We start from the raw sequence: 14,687 nt of genomic DNA on the forward strand, positions 1-14,687 counted from the left end.
TGCCGCAGCCCCTGCCCTTCGCTCATCTCAGCAACCCTCCACGCTGCCCATAACTGGTGCCCCCACAGTCCCTGCAAAGCAGCTTCCACAGTCCCTGCGTTTAAGACACGGCCGGCTTCAAACTCCTGGACCTGACCCTCATTGGCTCAGACCCAGTGATGTACTCATCTCTGAGCCAATCATGGTGGGCAAGGGGAGGGGCTAGCCGAGGGGCTTAGACCATTCCGGATCCACGCCTGGAGTGCGCATGGGCTTTCCCAGAAGTCGGTGCAGTCACAGACGGACAGAGAGCTAGAGACCTGCCGTGCCAACCCGCCAACGTTCCTCTGCCGCAGTCGATTCTGGATCATCCTGATGTCCCTGGAAACTGAGGCTCTTGAATCTATGACACTTTACAACTAGACTCTGAGGCCCTGACCTGGGACGTCCCCAGCAAGGGAGAGCCCCGCAGGTTCGTGAGCTGGGCCCCCGCTTTGGGCCACGGGTCTGCTTGTGGCCTTGGGCCTGGCACTGGGCTCTGCTAACACGGAAGTTTCCAGGCCCACCTCCTGCTAAACGGAGCGCTGAGTGCTAGGAGTTGATTACGCTGGGCTGAAAGCATTCCACCTGTGAGTTCGTCTGCTCCGGGTTTGTCTGGATCAGGGGCGAGCCGCTCCCGTCTAATTATCTTTGTTCTACTCCCAGCCCGCTGGGAGCTCAAGAGTGCTTCCATAAGGGGACACTGTCAACCCAGAGGAACTGGTTGACAGGCCAGGCCAGGGGGGAGAGCGGCGGCCTGGCCCAGGGTGAGTGCCCTGGGCGCAGGGTTCAGTCTGCTGCTGGATGTTTCCTCCCCCCACCCCCGCCCCAGAGCCCTTTGTTGTTTGGATTGAACTGAGGTCATTAGCTCCTTGGCATCGGAACAGTATTTCAGAGGGGGTCCGTGTGGGTCTATGAACCGGGTGGTTCTCTGTGGGGGGTGTCCTGTGCCCTGCAGAGGTTCAGCAGCACCCCAGCATCCACCCTGCCTGTGCCCGCACACCCACCCCCTGGTTGTAACAACCAGAAGTGTCTGTAGACATTGCCTGGTGTCCCTGGAGGCACAGCCACTCCCGTTGGAACCACTGACCTGTGAACAGGCTGGTAAAAACAGCCCTGGACAGGCACCTGGGTGGCTCAGTCGGTTAAGCCTCTCTGACTTCAGCTCAGGTCATGATCTCAGTTTGTGAGTTGGAGGCCCAAGTCAGGCTCTGTGCTGACAGCTCAGAGCTTGGAGCCTGCTTTGGATTCTGTGTCTCCCTCACTCTTTGACCCTCCCCTGCTCACGCGCGCTCTCTCTCTCTCTCTCTCTCAAAAATAAACATTTAAAAGCAAAAAAAAATTTTTTTAATTTAAAAATTAAAGAACAAAAACAAAAAAAAACCCTGGAGCTCTCAGTAGATACCAACTGAAAACTTCGCCGAACTGGGTTTTTCCCCCAGAGACTGGTGCATGTGGACCGTTGGAGGTGGCTCAATGTAACGTGAATAACCCTAACAACAAAATCATTCTCCTTTCTTTCCCCTCAGTCAGGTCACCGGTTAGTTAACACGGGCACTGCAGTGTCTGGAAAGGGAACAGTGGCCCCAACGATATGGTTCTGAGAACCTAGGACCTGCTCACCGCCCTGTGCCCAGTGGGGGCCTCCTTCGTGGGTTCAGATTCATGTGTGGATTTTTATGTCTCCAACCGCATGACATAGCAGCCTTGAGAAATTTCCTCTTGGTTAAAGCAGAGACCCTGGTAACACCACCCCACCAGGTAAGCGTGCTCATTTGGGATCCAGGGGGCCCAACCGAATGTCTCAAGGCACAAACTATAGAATGAAGCTCCTGGTCTTAAAATAGGGCATATCGGGACCTCAGAGGGCCAGCTGGGCACAGTGAACCCACCCAGCACGGCTGCCCAGGGAGCCCACGGCTCAAACATCTGACAGGTCCCCTTGAGAACTTCCCCGGACCCAGCTCCTTCCCGGTCTGGCTACCTTCACCCCTACTCCCAGCTCTAAACAGAATCACTGACACCCATCACTCACTGCTTACCCAGCAAGGTCCTGAATGACTTTTGGCAGTTTCCAAAAATCTAATCCAGTGCCAGAAAGATACTATGTAACCTATGCACTATGTGTCCTTATATTTTAAAGGATCTGCCACGGGATAGTGACAGACATTTTTGTGTGTGTTTATTTATTTATTTTTGAGAGAGAGAGGGAGAGACAGAATCCCAAGCAGGCTCCACAGTGCCAGTGCAGAGCCCGACACGGGGCTCAAACCCACCAACCGTGAGATCGTGACCCGAGCCGAAATCCAGAGTCGGACGCTTAACCGACCCAGGCGCCCCTGTAGCAGACATTTTTAAAAAGGATTGTAGAAACATATTAAGGAAAAATGCAGCATGTTATAACTGCAAAACACTAATCATACAAAAATGTGTTTGAACATAATGAAAAAATATCTCTTTGGTGGATAAGACGAACTAACAAAGGTAACTTCTCTAAAGCATAACACACATTAGTACACACACAAGGGATTTTTCTATTTATAGGTTCGTTTCTCAGGTCATATAATTTAGGTGGCTTACTATTCTGCTTGGCTGTAAGTGACAGACAGCCCCCCCCCCAAGTAAACAGTGGGCTGCGTTTATTTTCCTCTCCCGTGAAAGTGCGCTGATCCGGGCCCTCGTGGCTGCCGGTGTGAGGGTCTAGGCTCCTCCCAACATGCGCTGCGTGGTAGGTAAAGCTCTACACGTACATTCCAGAACCCGGTTACCTGGTCGCATCCAGGTCAGGCAAGTCCGGGAGATGTTTGCATTTGAGGAAGCCATACTCTGGCTAAAACTCAGGGACTTTATTTCTTAGGAGAAGGAAGAAGGCACGGGGTTGTGGGCTGGGTAGCAGTCTCGGCCACCGCCCACCCTGCAGCCACCCACATATCGGCGCTCGCCCGTCTGCTGCACCCACGACCCACCCCCACCGCACCCCCGGACACAGCGGCAGAGCCCCAGCCAGTCCCCGCATCTGCCTCAAAACGCAGGGTCCCAAGGATAAGGCGGAAAACCTCCCCACCAGAAACGGTTCGAAGCTACAAACCAGGCAGTCCCCGGCTCCCAGTCCACCCAGCATAAGGTGGGTGAGTGGGAAGGAGACGCCGGCACGAAAAACGCCCCTCTGGAGCGAAGACTGAGAAGCACAACCTCCCCTGGTCCATCCACGTGCGCCAATCCGAGCAGGAGGAACAGCCAGGACGCCACGGCCCCCTGCCGGGGTCCTCGCGAGGTGCGTCTCTGCCGCCCCTGCCCCAAGTGGACATCAGAGGGCGTGTCGTCCCGGGGTCTCTGTGGTGGTGGCTCCAGGGATTGCTCTGGGACTGGGCAGTCCCGGGCTCTTGCAGACCAGGCTGTGGTTTCTTTGGCAGAGTGTTTGTTCCAAAACGTGTGGACCTCGGATCCATCAGTTGCCCATCAGCTCTAGCCGTCAAGGCAGTTTCTAACCCTGTAGTGTCGGCCGTCTTCACTCACTGGCCTGCACGCGGCACCCCCTCCCCCCCCCCCCCCCCCCGTCTCCTGGCGCGATGTCCTGGCCACCCCGAGCCTCCGGGGGCCACGGGCTTTGCTGCGAACTTCACACGTCAGTGGGACGGGGCTCGGGTTTCTTTTCTGCTAAGTGTGCTGCTTTGTGGAAAACCATCCCAGTTCCGGATGCCGTGGGAGAGCCTAGCAGTTGCTTTTTCAACCCTGCAAGGCTCCAAATTACCAAGCTCTCGGTCACTTTCAGTGGCAGGCTGCAGGCAGGGAGCATCTCCATCATCACAGGGCGTCCCCTCTTCCCATGCCTACGCCGGCCGCTCTCTTGTAAAGCTTTGCTAAGGGCAGCAAGCAGCGGCTACCACACTTCTGCGTCACGGCTCTCTCCTGTCATCCCTCCCTCGATCCGAGCTCAGAACACAGGCCGCTTTTCAAAAAACAGTAGGGGACAGCTGTTAGCAACTGCTTCATTTCTCCACGCTGTCGCCAGGCCTCTGGCCCACAGTGTTTGAGTCCCTGACACCTGCCAACATCCACGGAGTCGGTGCCACATGTCTCTGTTCTGCTACTCACAGCTCACCTCTCTTGGTCCTTTTTTTTCTATCAGTTAAGATTAGATTTGCCCGGAAAATCCAAAGGAGCAGTGGCTTCAACGGGACTTTTAAATCTCCCGCATTCTGAGTCCACAGTAAGGTGGTCCATGGACGGTCCAGCGGGACTCCATGGCGGCAGGAACTGACCCATCTTCTATCTTGCTGGCATGCCATATACCAGCACTAATGGTGATGCCCAGGATAGCTGCCTCAGCGCCAGCCATCAAATCCTTATTCCAACCCAGTAGAAGAAGAAGAGTGGGAACAGACAGACACATCTGCCCTCATCAGGGACACTTCCAGGAAGTTGCCTTCCGTTGGCCAGAACTTAGTCGCATGGTCATACCTGGCTCAAGGGAGGATGGAAGGGTCACTTCCATTCTGGATGGCAGAAAAGTCAAGTTTCTGTTGAGGAATGAGAGGTGATGGATTTGGGGGCAATTAGGCTCTGCTAATGTGGAAAAGTTCAGTATCAGTGTCTCTCCTATTCTAGCTCTAGAATTCTCTAGCCTCCTCCTTCTTCAGGACAGATTTATGTCTCTGACATGCACCTTGCAGAAGAGACAATGACCGGACAAGGTGTGCAGTCTTCTGCCCACGCATCATTCTTGAGGATGCTTTTGCTACACCTACTTCACGGGGACATAAAGTGAGGGTCTCCGGGCTACTGTTTCTGTTAGGGAGGTTTTAACAGCTAGGAGGGCTTCTGTGCTCAGTGAATCACAGAAGTGACCAAAACAAACACCTCCGATGAGAAGCACCCATAAAACCAACAAGACTATTAATGCAGATGGAAAACCAAAATTGATGAAATGCAAAATATTTAACTTCCCAGACTGCAGCTAGCCTTGGACTACTAAGTCATTTAGAGGCTAATGTTCTTAATAAAATCACATTTTCCCTGAAAATATGTACTATTTCTGTTTTTATTGCCTTCTTCATTGCTATTAATAAGATTTTGATTTAGTTCACGGATATATGTAAATTCAGCATTTTCACCAAAACCTCCTGATGCCAGTGTTTCTAATAGAAACTTCTTATTTTAAAAATTTTTTTTAAGTGTTTATTTATTTTTGAGAGAGAGAGACAGAGTTGGAGCCAGGGAGGGGCAGAGAGAGAGGGAGACGATATCCGAAGCAGGCTCCAGGCTCTAAGCTGTCAGCGCAGAGCCCGACGTGGGGCTCGAACCCACGAACCATGACATCGTGACCTGAGCCGAAGTCAGACGCTTGCCTGACTAAGCCAGCCAGGTGCCGCAGAAACTTTTTAAGTCATGTACACAGACTTGAGAAAAACCTTGTGGTGAGAACATCCACGAATCATGTCAGTCGGGAAAAGTGATCATACATAATACAGACCGGCATCCTAAAGGGAGGGGCTGTATGCCTCGTGTGTGTTACACAAACATCGTCTCTGCTGGACACCACGCCCCCAACGCTCGAGACCTATGAAAATGGTCAAGATCTGAAAAAATATTGCCTTCCAAACACACTAAGGGAGCAGCAAAATTAAAATTAATAAATGTCTAATTAAGCATCTACAAAATATAATACTTTGTTCTCATTAATTGTTAAATTCCGCATTCATGAATTTTTCATCGGTATTTTATTACTTTTGAAAACAATTAGTTGCAGAGTCTCTCATAATGCAAGAATTCACAAATATACGCAGCTGCCAAGATTTCATAACCAGTAGTAAATGAAGCAAGCTGCCTGTAGCCAAAAACAAACTTATTTAAAACCTTTCAGAATTTGTACGGCAGTGTGTCTGTTTTTAACACAGGCTGTGGATACATCTTCAAATGTGTGATACGGGTGCGTATCCGCCTTACGCGCCTGGGTGGCTCAGCCGGTTAAGCATCTGACTCTTGATTTTGGCTCAGGTCATGATCCCAGGGTCTGTGAGATCGAGCCCCTGCGTCGGGCTCTGTGCAGACAGTGTGGAGCCTGCTTGGGATTCTCTCTCTCTGCCCCCTCCCTGCTTGCACACCCTCTCTCTTTCTCTCAAAATAAGAAAATAAACTGAAAAAAAATTTTAAACATAAAATGCAAATGTTTGATACGATACGGGGTTTCCACTAAAAAATGCCTTCACCAAGGGTTGGCACACGTTAAATATGTTTGGCTTTGTGGGCATACAGCTCTACCGTGACAGCACAAAACCAGTCATAGATGATACACAGACACTGCAAGAACATAGCTGTGTGCTAATAAAACTTTATTTACAAAGGCAGATGGTGAACCATATCCGCCCCACTGCCCTGGTTTTCTGGCCGTTGCCTCAGATCCAGGAAGGTCTAATGACCACCTACTGATCCTGGCAACAATTCAGTCTCAAAAGGCGTAGTTTTCTAAAAGGTTACTTTTATCCCTAATTACCCAGAAAATGTCCTAGAGTCTCTCCTGAATCATTGAAGCATTCACACAGCTATCGTACACACTCAGGCGCCACGTCGATGTCCCAGTGTTTCCAAGATGGTTTTCTTCCTCTTCAGTTACCCAGAGCCCTAGGTGATGAGTGAAGTAACCACGTACAGACCCTTGAGATTTCTTTGAAGGAAATGCTTCTTCAGAAAGAAGGGGAAGTTGTGACCCTGAGTCAGCTGAAACTGCTTAATGTAATACTTCACTGATTCCACAGCCAACGTGTTTCTCCTGATACTTCCGGGGGCGTGAGAGGGCACGGCAAAAGATGGTGCCTATCAATTATATGCTTTTTTTTTTTTTTAATTTTGGCCCTGGGCTTTTAGATAGCCAATGTATTTATTAAAGTGTCCTGATAGCACTAGGCTTTTGCTGAGCAAAATTACTCACACAAGAAAACTATCTTGTTTGTATTCTGTTACTATCAACATCATCATACCACTGTTACTCTACTGCTTGGCAGTTCGCTTCTCTTGGTCCTTTCTTTTGTTTTGTTTTGTCTTGTTTTGCTTTTATTTTTTTTAATCTTTATTTATTTTTGAGAGAGAGAGACAGACAGAGCATGAGCGGGGCAGGGGCAGAGAGACGGAGACACAGAATCGGAAGCAGGCTCCAGGCTCCGAGCCGTCAGCACAGAGCCCGACGCGGGGCTCGAACTCACAAACCGCGAGATCATGACCTGAGCCGAAGTCGGACGCTCAACCGACTGAGCCATCCAGGCACCCTGCTTCGTCCTTTCTTTTGTATCAGTTAACATTAGATTTGCCCAGGAGTGGCAGAAAATCCGAAAGAGCTGCAGCTTAAACAAGACATATTTAAATCTCCCTCATTTTGAGTCCAGAATAAGGTGGTCCAATGATCGGTCCAGCGGGGGCTTCCTCGTGTGAGGAACATACATTCGCTTCTGTGCCACACATACATCTGTTACCCAGACAAGAGAACTCTTTATAGGGCAAATGTCCTGCTATTTAAATTTTTTTAAAAGAATTTTAAAAGAAACTACCCTCCCCACCCCCCACCCCCCCCCCCCCCCCCCCCCCACACACACTTAAACTAGCAGTAAGTAGACAAGTAAAAACTCAGTTTGGGGTTTTTTATAATATTTCTCTTTTTTTTAAGTTTATTTTATTTATTTTAAGAGAGGGAGAGATAGGGTACGAGGGGTAGGGGTAGGGGCAGGGAGAGGGAGAGAGAAGCTTAAGCAGGCTCCATGCTTAGCACAAAGCCCAACTCGGAGCTCGATCCCACGACTCTGGGATCGTGACCTGAGCCAAAATCAGAGTCAGGCACTCAACCGAATGAGGCACCCACGTGTCCCAAGTTTGAGTTTTGCTTAAAGATAAAATCTAATTGGAATGTATTCATTCCATGGCTACTAAATTCTTTTACATATGTATATAAATTCTTTCATATGTAATAAATACAAGTTAAATCATACCTATTCATGTTTTAAAGTATGTACAGCTTATAAAGTGATAACCATGATCCTTTGTCTTACGATAACATATTTCTTTACTCAACAAGTGCAAAGGAACCAGTATTTGTTTTTTGACCATCACTAAAAATACTGCTCACAAATATTCCAAAAACATTTCCCTGTTTACCTATTTTTTTACTTAAACTGAAGCAGAATCATACTTATAGAAATGAATAATCACTAAAAACTGTCTAGTTTACATTTTCCCCCAGTATTAACCTGTTGTCACGAAATTGCTGGCTAATCTATAAATTATCATTTCGTTTCCCCTCAGAGCTGGGCTGTTAACGGAAGGAGGGAGTCTCTCTTAAAAAAAAAAAAATCTGTCTGACAAGTCACATTTATAAAAAAGCATAACCTGTTGTTTTGCTTTGGCTCAAGATGCCTGGTCTGAAAATATCAGAATCCAGCCTCACAGTTTACCCTTAGTTTAGGACTAGGAGGAGGGTTGGGGAGAAGAAAAGTCCCTTGACTAGCATAGCAGGTGAACTCCCTTGAATACCCTCCACGAATTATCCCAGTTGTCCAAAATGGGCTGTTCTAGGCAGGACCACCTGACTCAGCATACATTTCTTCAAGCAGAGCAGCCTTTGAAGCCCGAGTCCGGTTCCGAGCAGGCAAGAGAACTGAGGCTTTCTGCTCCTTCGCACTCTCCCTCCTCCGCGTAGATGTGAGGCCGGTGACCGGTGTCACCTGCTAGGGCGTCAACGCCACAGAGCTTCTGGAGAAAAGCCAGGGGAAGAGAAGGTAAGTGCCAGGTTCTTCCACACGCCGTCCGTTTTCTCCAGGGTCCACAGGGGGCCGGGGGGGTTGGGGAGGGGAAGTGGGGGGGGGGGACTGCCCCAGTGCAGTGTTAATGGCGCGCTGTTCTTTGTCCCCGGCTGTCTCAGAAGTTTCTACAGACTCAGAAACGGCAGCCGAGGGGAAGGAGACCACCCTCCCGCTCCCCAGCTGCTCTCCCGGAGGGAACCGTGGCGAGCTCGCGGCCTGCGCGTCCTGGCTCCCCCTCCCACCCCCGCCTTGACCCCTTGGGTGAGCCTCGCCCCCCGCACCCCGATGCCCCCCCTCGCTCCTGCTGTCCCGCCCCCACCTGCCAGCCTCCACTGAGCAAACTCCCGCTCATCCTTCAGGGCCCAAGGCATCTCTCTGCGAAGCCTTCTCTGGCTTGTTCTGGCCCGAGAGACTCGCTAAATGTTTGCCGGACAGACTCCCAGCTGCTTGCTTTCCAGCGCCTCGGGGAGGGTGCCGTCTGGACCTGAGCCACGTCAGCCCAGGGGGGAGCGGGTTTAGCGGCAGATCCTGAGAGGGCGAGCTCACAGAGGGCACGGGGACGTTCAGAACCAGAGGGCCCAGAGCCCGAGGAGGAGGCGGGAGGCGGGAGAAGGCCGGAAAGAGGAAGTGGAGGGGTCCTGGACACCATCCCTGTCCCCAAGCTCCCCGCTGTACCCAGCTTCCTGGGGCTCACGGGAGCCCCTCCCAGGCTCTGTGTTCAGCGGGAGACGCAGCGTCTCAGCCCCGTGTCCACAGGCGCCCACAGGTAGGCCCCTGCCCGCGTCCGCTCGCTCGGGGACTGTGGTCACCGTCTGGCCCTCACCCCGGGGGGCGGGGGGGGCGGGGGAGGAAAGGAAGCGCCTCCAGCTGGCGACGTGCGCACGCTCTGGCCCTGGCCGAGGCCTCACCAGTCCCCTCACGTCCCCCCAGGGGCGCTGGAGGGATCATGAATGACAACCCGCAGCGGGGTCCGCACTGTGCAGGCTCAAAACCCCCGAGGCTGACGACGCGGCAGCGGCCCCTGGGCCCTGATGCGGCGATTTCAGAGGCCCCAGAAGATCAATAGTTCATCATCAAGCCCCACCTAAGGTAGAAGGCTCATCGGGGAAGGAACCAGGCCTTTAATCTGTTTTCCTCCACCAATTCCACCGAGCACAGCGCTCCGGGCTCGTACCCAACACAGGCCGCCTTCCTGCCTGGAGGATGGAGGACGACCCGGGCTGGACCCAGCGGGCGGGCACCTTTGGCCCTTCCCCACGGCCCCCTGGGTGCAGCTGTGTGCCACTAGGGGCTGCCAGATGCCACGTGACCATCCCCAGGTGCCGGTGACTCTATCTGCCGGGTGTGCAGTGAGCCGCTCGCTCGGGTCTCCCTGCAGGCGGGCGGATGGGGGGCCCCCTGGACGTTGCTCAAAGCTGGGGGTGGTCATTCCAGGAGAGGGGCCCTCGGCAGCCCCCGGTCCGGCCTTGGGTCTGAGCACCCGTCACCCGCTCTGTCCTCCATCCTTGGCCACCACGTGTCAGGCGTGATGCGGCCCTGTTCCCACAGGGAGAGACGGGCAGACGCTGTGGTCTGGGTGGCCCATTCCCCGTCCTCCCCGCCCGCAGCGGGGCCGATGACGCCTCGGGACGCAGCCACGACCGTGCGGGACACTCGGCCCCCTCCCAAAGGCGCCTGGACCATGTGCCTTCGCTTCCAGACTTGGAGACATAAAGTATTTGTGGTTTTGTCCATCCGCTGGGCTGGGGAGGGACCACGCTCCCTGTGGCCTCAGGGCCTCACCGAGGTGCGGAGCTCCCACCACAGGGACTGGCCGGGCCCCAGAGGGACCTGACACAGGGCAGGCCCCAGGCGGTGACTGTGGAGCACCAAGGTCTGGTTCCTCAAGCCACAGTGGCGCCGCCCTGCCTGCCACCCATCCTCACGGCCAGGGGAGCATCACCTGGCTTCACCAAACAGGGTCCGGGGACCTGGAGTCAGAGGCAGAAGCGGAAGGCACACTGACAAAAGGAAGCCTTTCCCACCTGGCTCAGGGTCTCCACCATCGTCCCCGCGCTCACTTCCGGGCATCGTCTGGGCACCACGGCATCCCGGTACACCTGCGAAGCCAACCAGCAGAACCCCAACACCAGTGAGGGGGGCCCTTCACCTTCCTGACCTCTGCTGCCCGGCAGGGACAGGGCCACCTCCCAGCCGGAGGGCCACCCAGGGACTGGCAGGCCAAGGACTAAGTGCACACATGTCCCCTATTTGAGCGTTGGGAGAGGGGGAGGCCCGGCAGGTGCCGATGCTGGACCTTTCAATGCAGCGGCTCTGGGGGGCTGGGGAAGGGAGCCCCGGCAGGACCAGCCAGCAGGCTTTAGGTAGGTTCGCAAACTCCGTTCAGTGACCAGATGATTCTGGAAGAGCTGGTCCTGGCTCTCAGTGGTGGGCAGGCACCCTTCACTCACTTGGCAAGTGTCTGCGGGTCTGGGGCTTTGGGCCTGGCAACGGCTGGGGCACCACGGTGGGGAAGCGCGCTAAGCCCGCAGCTTGCACAACTGAATCATGGGAGTCGGGGCCACTTGGGGCCAGGCAGGCAAGGCGACTGGGCACGAGAGCAAGGCGGCCTCGCTCCCGTGCTCACACAGGTGCAGGGGAGCACCTGAGGGTGAAGAGGAACAAGAGTGAGGCGCTGGGGAGCAGCGGTGAGGGGGACCCCGCCCAGCCGGGGCCAGGGAGGCCTCTCGGGAGGAGGGGGAGCGGGAGGAAGGAACACCAGGGCCACCGAGGAGGAGGGCCTTCCAGGTAGAAGGCCCAGCAGAGGCCCACAGTCCAGGGGGAGCACGGAGAGACTGGAGCCCGAGCGGCAGGTGGAGGCCAGGGGTGAGCGGAACATCCCAGAGGACCCTGGGCCACAAGGCTGCGGACTGTTTCCCAAGTGCGGCGGGAGGCCGTCGGGAAGTTTTAAACTGGACAGCAATTCCATACGATTTGTGTTTTAAGACACTGACGTGGCTCCCGGCCATCCCTGAGTGCAGGGGTACTTGTGGCGGTCCAGAGAGGCGTGTGAAAAATGGGAAAGTCTGGGACAATTTCATGTATATATAAAACCTCACATGTCCACATAAGATATAAGTTGTACAAGTTCATGTGTAACACACACACATGCATACACACACACACACCCACCTACACACATATCTGCCTACCTGCCACATCACACCCACTGACCTGAACTAAACTCACTTAGCCAGAGAGCAAGTGTGGACGGCTACAAAGAGTGCTGAGGACCCGCGGCCCCGACGAGGGCGCTGGCTGGGGATGCCGTGCCAGGTTTGGCTCCTGGAGATAGAGACCTCTCCTGCCACCCGGGCCCTTCACCAGGCGCTCACTGGTCAGACACTGGTCCTTCTCCGTCTCCAGTGAGACTCGGGGCCATTCTGCCCGAGCGCAGACAGCATGTGCCCCCGCCTTCACCAACGGGACAGCTTCCTGGCCTCGCACTGAGTCACTGGCTTCAGCCTGTGTCCCCGGGGCCACGACTCCCCCAGGACACTCCAGCGAGAGTGCTTGAATTTCATTTTAACTATGTGCACATTATTTGAACATGTTATTGGATGTTATTTTTATAACATAATGGAAAATCGTTTATGTCTTTTTAATCGAGTCCTCTCCCAACATGTTCATAAAAGCCAAAGTGTCACAATTTGCTTTCATGAACTTGGATGAAATTTTCATCTCCTGTTTGCTTAATCAAAGGAGATACTGATATTATAAACCGATCTACCTAAAAACTTAATATTTGAAACTGCCTGTTGGCGTAAATTCAGATTTTCTTGATATTTTAACAACCGATTTACAACAATGTGGGGCAATGAATCAGGTGCTGGGATAACATGATTTTGCATTCTTCATCCACAACGTCTCACTTGTATTTTTTGTTTTTCAGCAGGACCACTGTTTCCACTGATTGCTCTGGCAATGGGTCTATGTTGTGAGTGTCGGTATCCTCAAAGTGGGTATTAATAAGAAGCCTTCCTTATCTGTTTTACTTATAATGGCATTCTTCCCAGGATCTTAGATGAACAGAAGAATCTTGCTGCTAGTAAGGTCTAGGAACAAAATGAACCAGAGGGCCTCTGGGGCCCTCTTAGCTCAAAACTTCTGTAAGCCTGTGAAGAGGATGGCAAAAGAATATTCGGGCCTTGGCCAAGTTCTTAGCAACTCGGCAGCAAAAGGAATTTGCCAGGGACTGAAAAACTCTATGCTTCCAAGTCTAGATGTGTGGTTTTTTACTGATTTCGAATTCATTCTCCACACTCACGCCTCCTTTTCGTTCATTTGGGTGTTGGGCAGAATTTCTCAAATTTCCAATTTTCAGGGCTTTCCACAGCTGTTAGCAAGGTAAGGGAACCCTCTCCCTGGTGACACATCCATCTGTACTTACGGGAGTAGAATATTTGTTCCTCGCGCCTCTTGGCTCAAAAGGCATGTCACAACCCTTAATTTTAAAAAGGATGAAAAATACATAAATCAGTAAAGGAAAAGTAACACGGATGGAACGTCTATTGGTTTCATATTAATTTTCCAAGGATGCAAACGTGTAACTAGACATTCTTGCAATCACATCGCTTCTAACTTTTGTACTACAGGTATAACAATTCCAGTGATGGCAATGTTGTCCATAGCAAAAATCCACAAGCCAGCTACATGGTGCTTTGTGGAGATGGAGGATGAACACGTGAGATTTTCAAGCCCCATCTTTGGTCTAGGAAGGCCCAAGGAAGGCTCGCTTTGAGCCATGGGCGTAGGCTCAACATCTGCGTATGAGGCACATTCATCCCTGGGACCCAGAACCGGCTACACGATTTGCAGGGCCCGCTGCAAAATGAAAACGTGGGGCCCCTTGTCCAAACAGTAAGACTTTCAAGGTGGTGACAACAGGGCTTTAAACCAGGCACGGGGCCCTTGTGAGCACAGGGCCCCGTGTGACTGACCAGGTCCAGGCCCACGAAGCCAGCCCTTCCAGGGTTAGAGGGGCACGTTCACAAATACACAAGCCCACTCAAGGGTGGGTCCATGGCATCATCTTTGTGCAAAAAAGAACAGCACGTTTTTATCTCAAACACAGCCTGAGAAAAGAGAATGAAATGATAGAGGTCATGAATTCTTTTTTAGAAGTTTTCCATCATAGAAATTGTGGCTTTTTGGACCTTGAATACCTCTTTTAGTTGTCGTCAAAACTGTACATTTTTTGTTAAAGTCGTACCTAGTTATGCTGGTGAAGTCCAAGTAAGGTCTCTATTTGAGACCCGTATTAGTAGTTTTGTACCGGGGCACGTGGGTGGCTCAGTCGGTTAAGCATCTGACTCTTGATTTCAGCTCAGGTCATGATCTCATGGTTCCTGAGTTCAAGCCCCACATTGGACTCCGCACTGACAGTGTGGAGCCTGCTTGGGATTCTCTCTCTCCCTCGCTCTCTGCCCCTCCCCCAGTTGTGCCTGCTCTCTCTCTCTCTCTCTCTCTCTCAAAAATAAACATTAAATACAAATCTAAAAACAATAGTGCTGTACCAAAGTCAGTTTTCTGGTTTTGATAAAATGTTCTGGTTGTGTTATCTTTGGGGGAAGCTGAGTGAAACTGTACACAGAAACTCTCTGGCCTATTTTTACAGTTTCTTCCAAGCCACATGATTTCAGAAAAACCACTTTTTAAGGCCCCACGCCCAACATGGGGATCGAACTCACAACCCTAAGATCAAGAGTCACGTGCTCCACCGACTGAGCCAGCCGGGCTCCCCCCACCCCCGAGAAAAATCATTCCAAAAATCAAAACAATAGTTCTAGAATTTGTACATAGAGGGCATGAAGACACGATGCAGGAGGATGTCAGAGCTCAGTC

The 14,687-nt window shown here is 52.2% G+C and overlaps 1 protein-coding gene and 1 long non-coding RNA gene across 2 annotated transcripts in view; one reads left to right on the forward strand and one right to left on the reverse strand.

The window, feature by feature from the left end:
• The first annotated feature begins 240 nt into the window (after positions 1-240).
• LOC125936438 (uncharacterized) lies at positions 241-5,049 on the forward strand. Its single transcript, XR_007462017.1, has 4 exons — positions 241-451; positions 1,548-1,779; positions 3,051-3,292; positions 3,432-5,049. It is a non-coding gene; the product is annotated as an uncharacterized LOC125936438 (long non-coding RNA).
• Positions 5,050-7,648: 2,599 nt separating this feature from the next.
• Positions 7,649-14,687, reverse strand: part of CDH26 (cadherin 26) — a 42,026-nt gene continuing 34,987 nt past the window's right edge. Inside the window, exons 16-18 of the mRNA XM_049650519.1 lie at positions 13,234-13,287; positions 10,829-10,903; positions 7,649-8,754 (exon numbers count right to left, since the gene is read on the reverse strand). Coding sequence (XP_049506476.1) covers positions 8,608-8,754; positions 10,829-10,903; positions 13,234-13,287 — 276 coding nt within the window. The 3' untranslated portion in view covers positions 7,649-8,607. The remainder of the gene's footprint in view (positions 8,755-10,828; positions 10,904-13,233; positions 13,288-14,687) is intronic.

Source organism: Panthera uncia (genome assembly GCF_023721935.1).
Source record: "Panthera uncia isolate 11264 chromosome A3 unlocalized genomic scaffold, Puncia_PCG_1.0 HiC_scaffold_11, whole genome shotgun sequence".
In the NCBI taxonomy this organism is placed as follows: domain Eukaryota; kingdom Metazoa; phylum Chordata; class Mammalia; order Carnivora; family Felidae; genus Panthera; species Panthera uncia.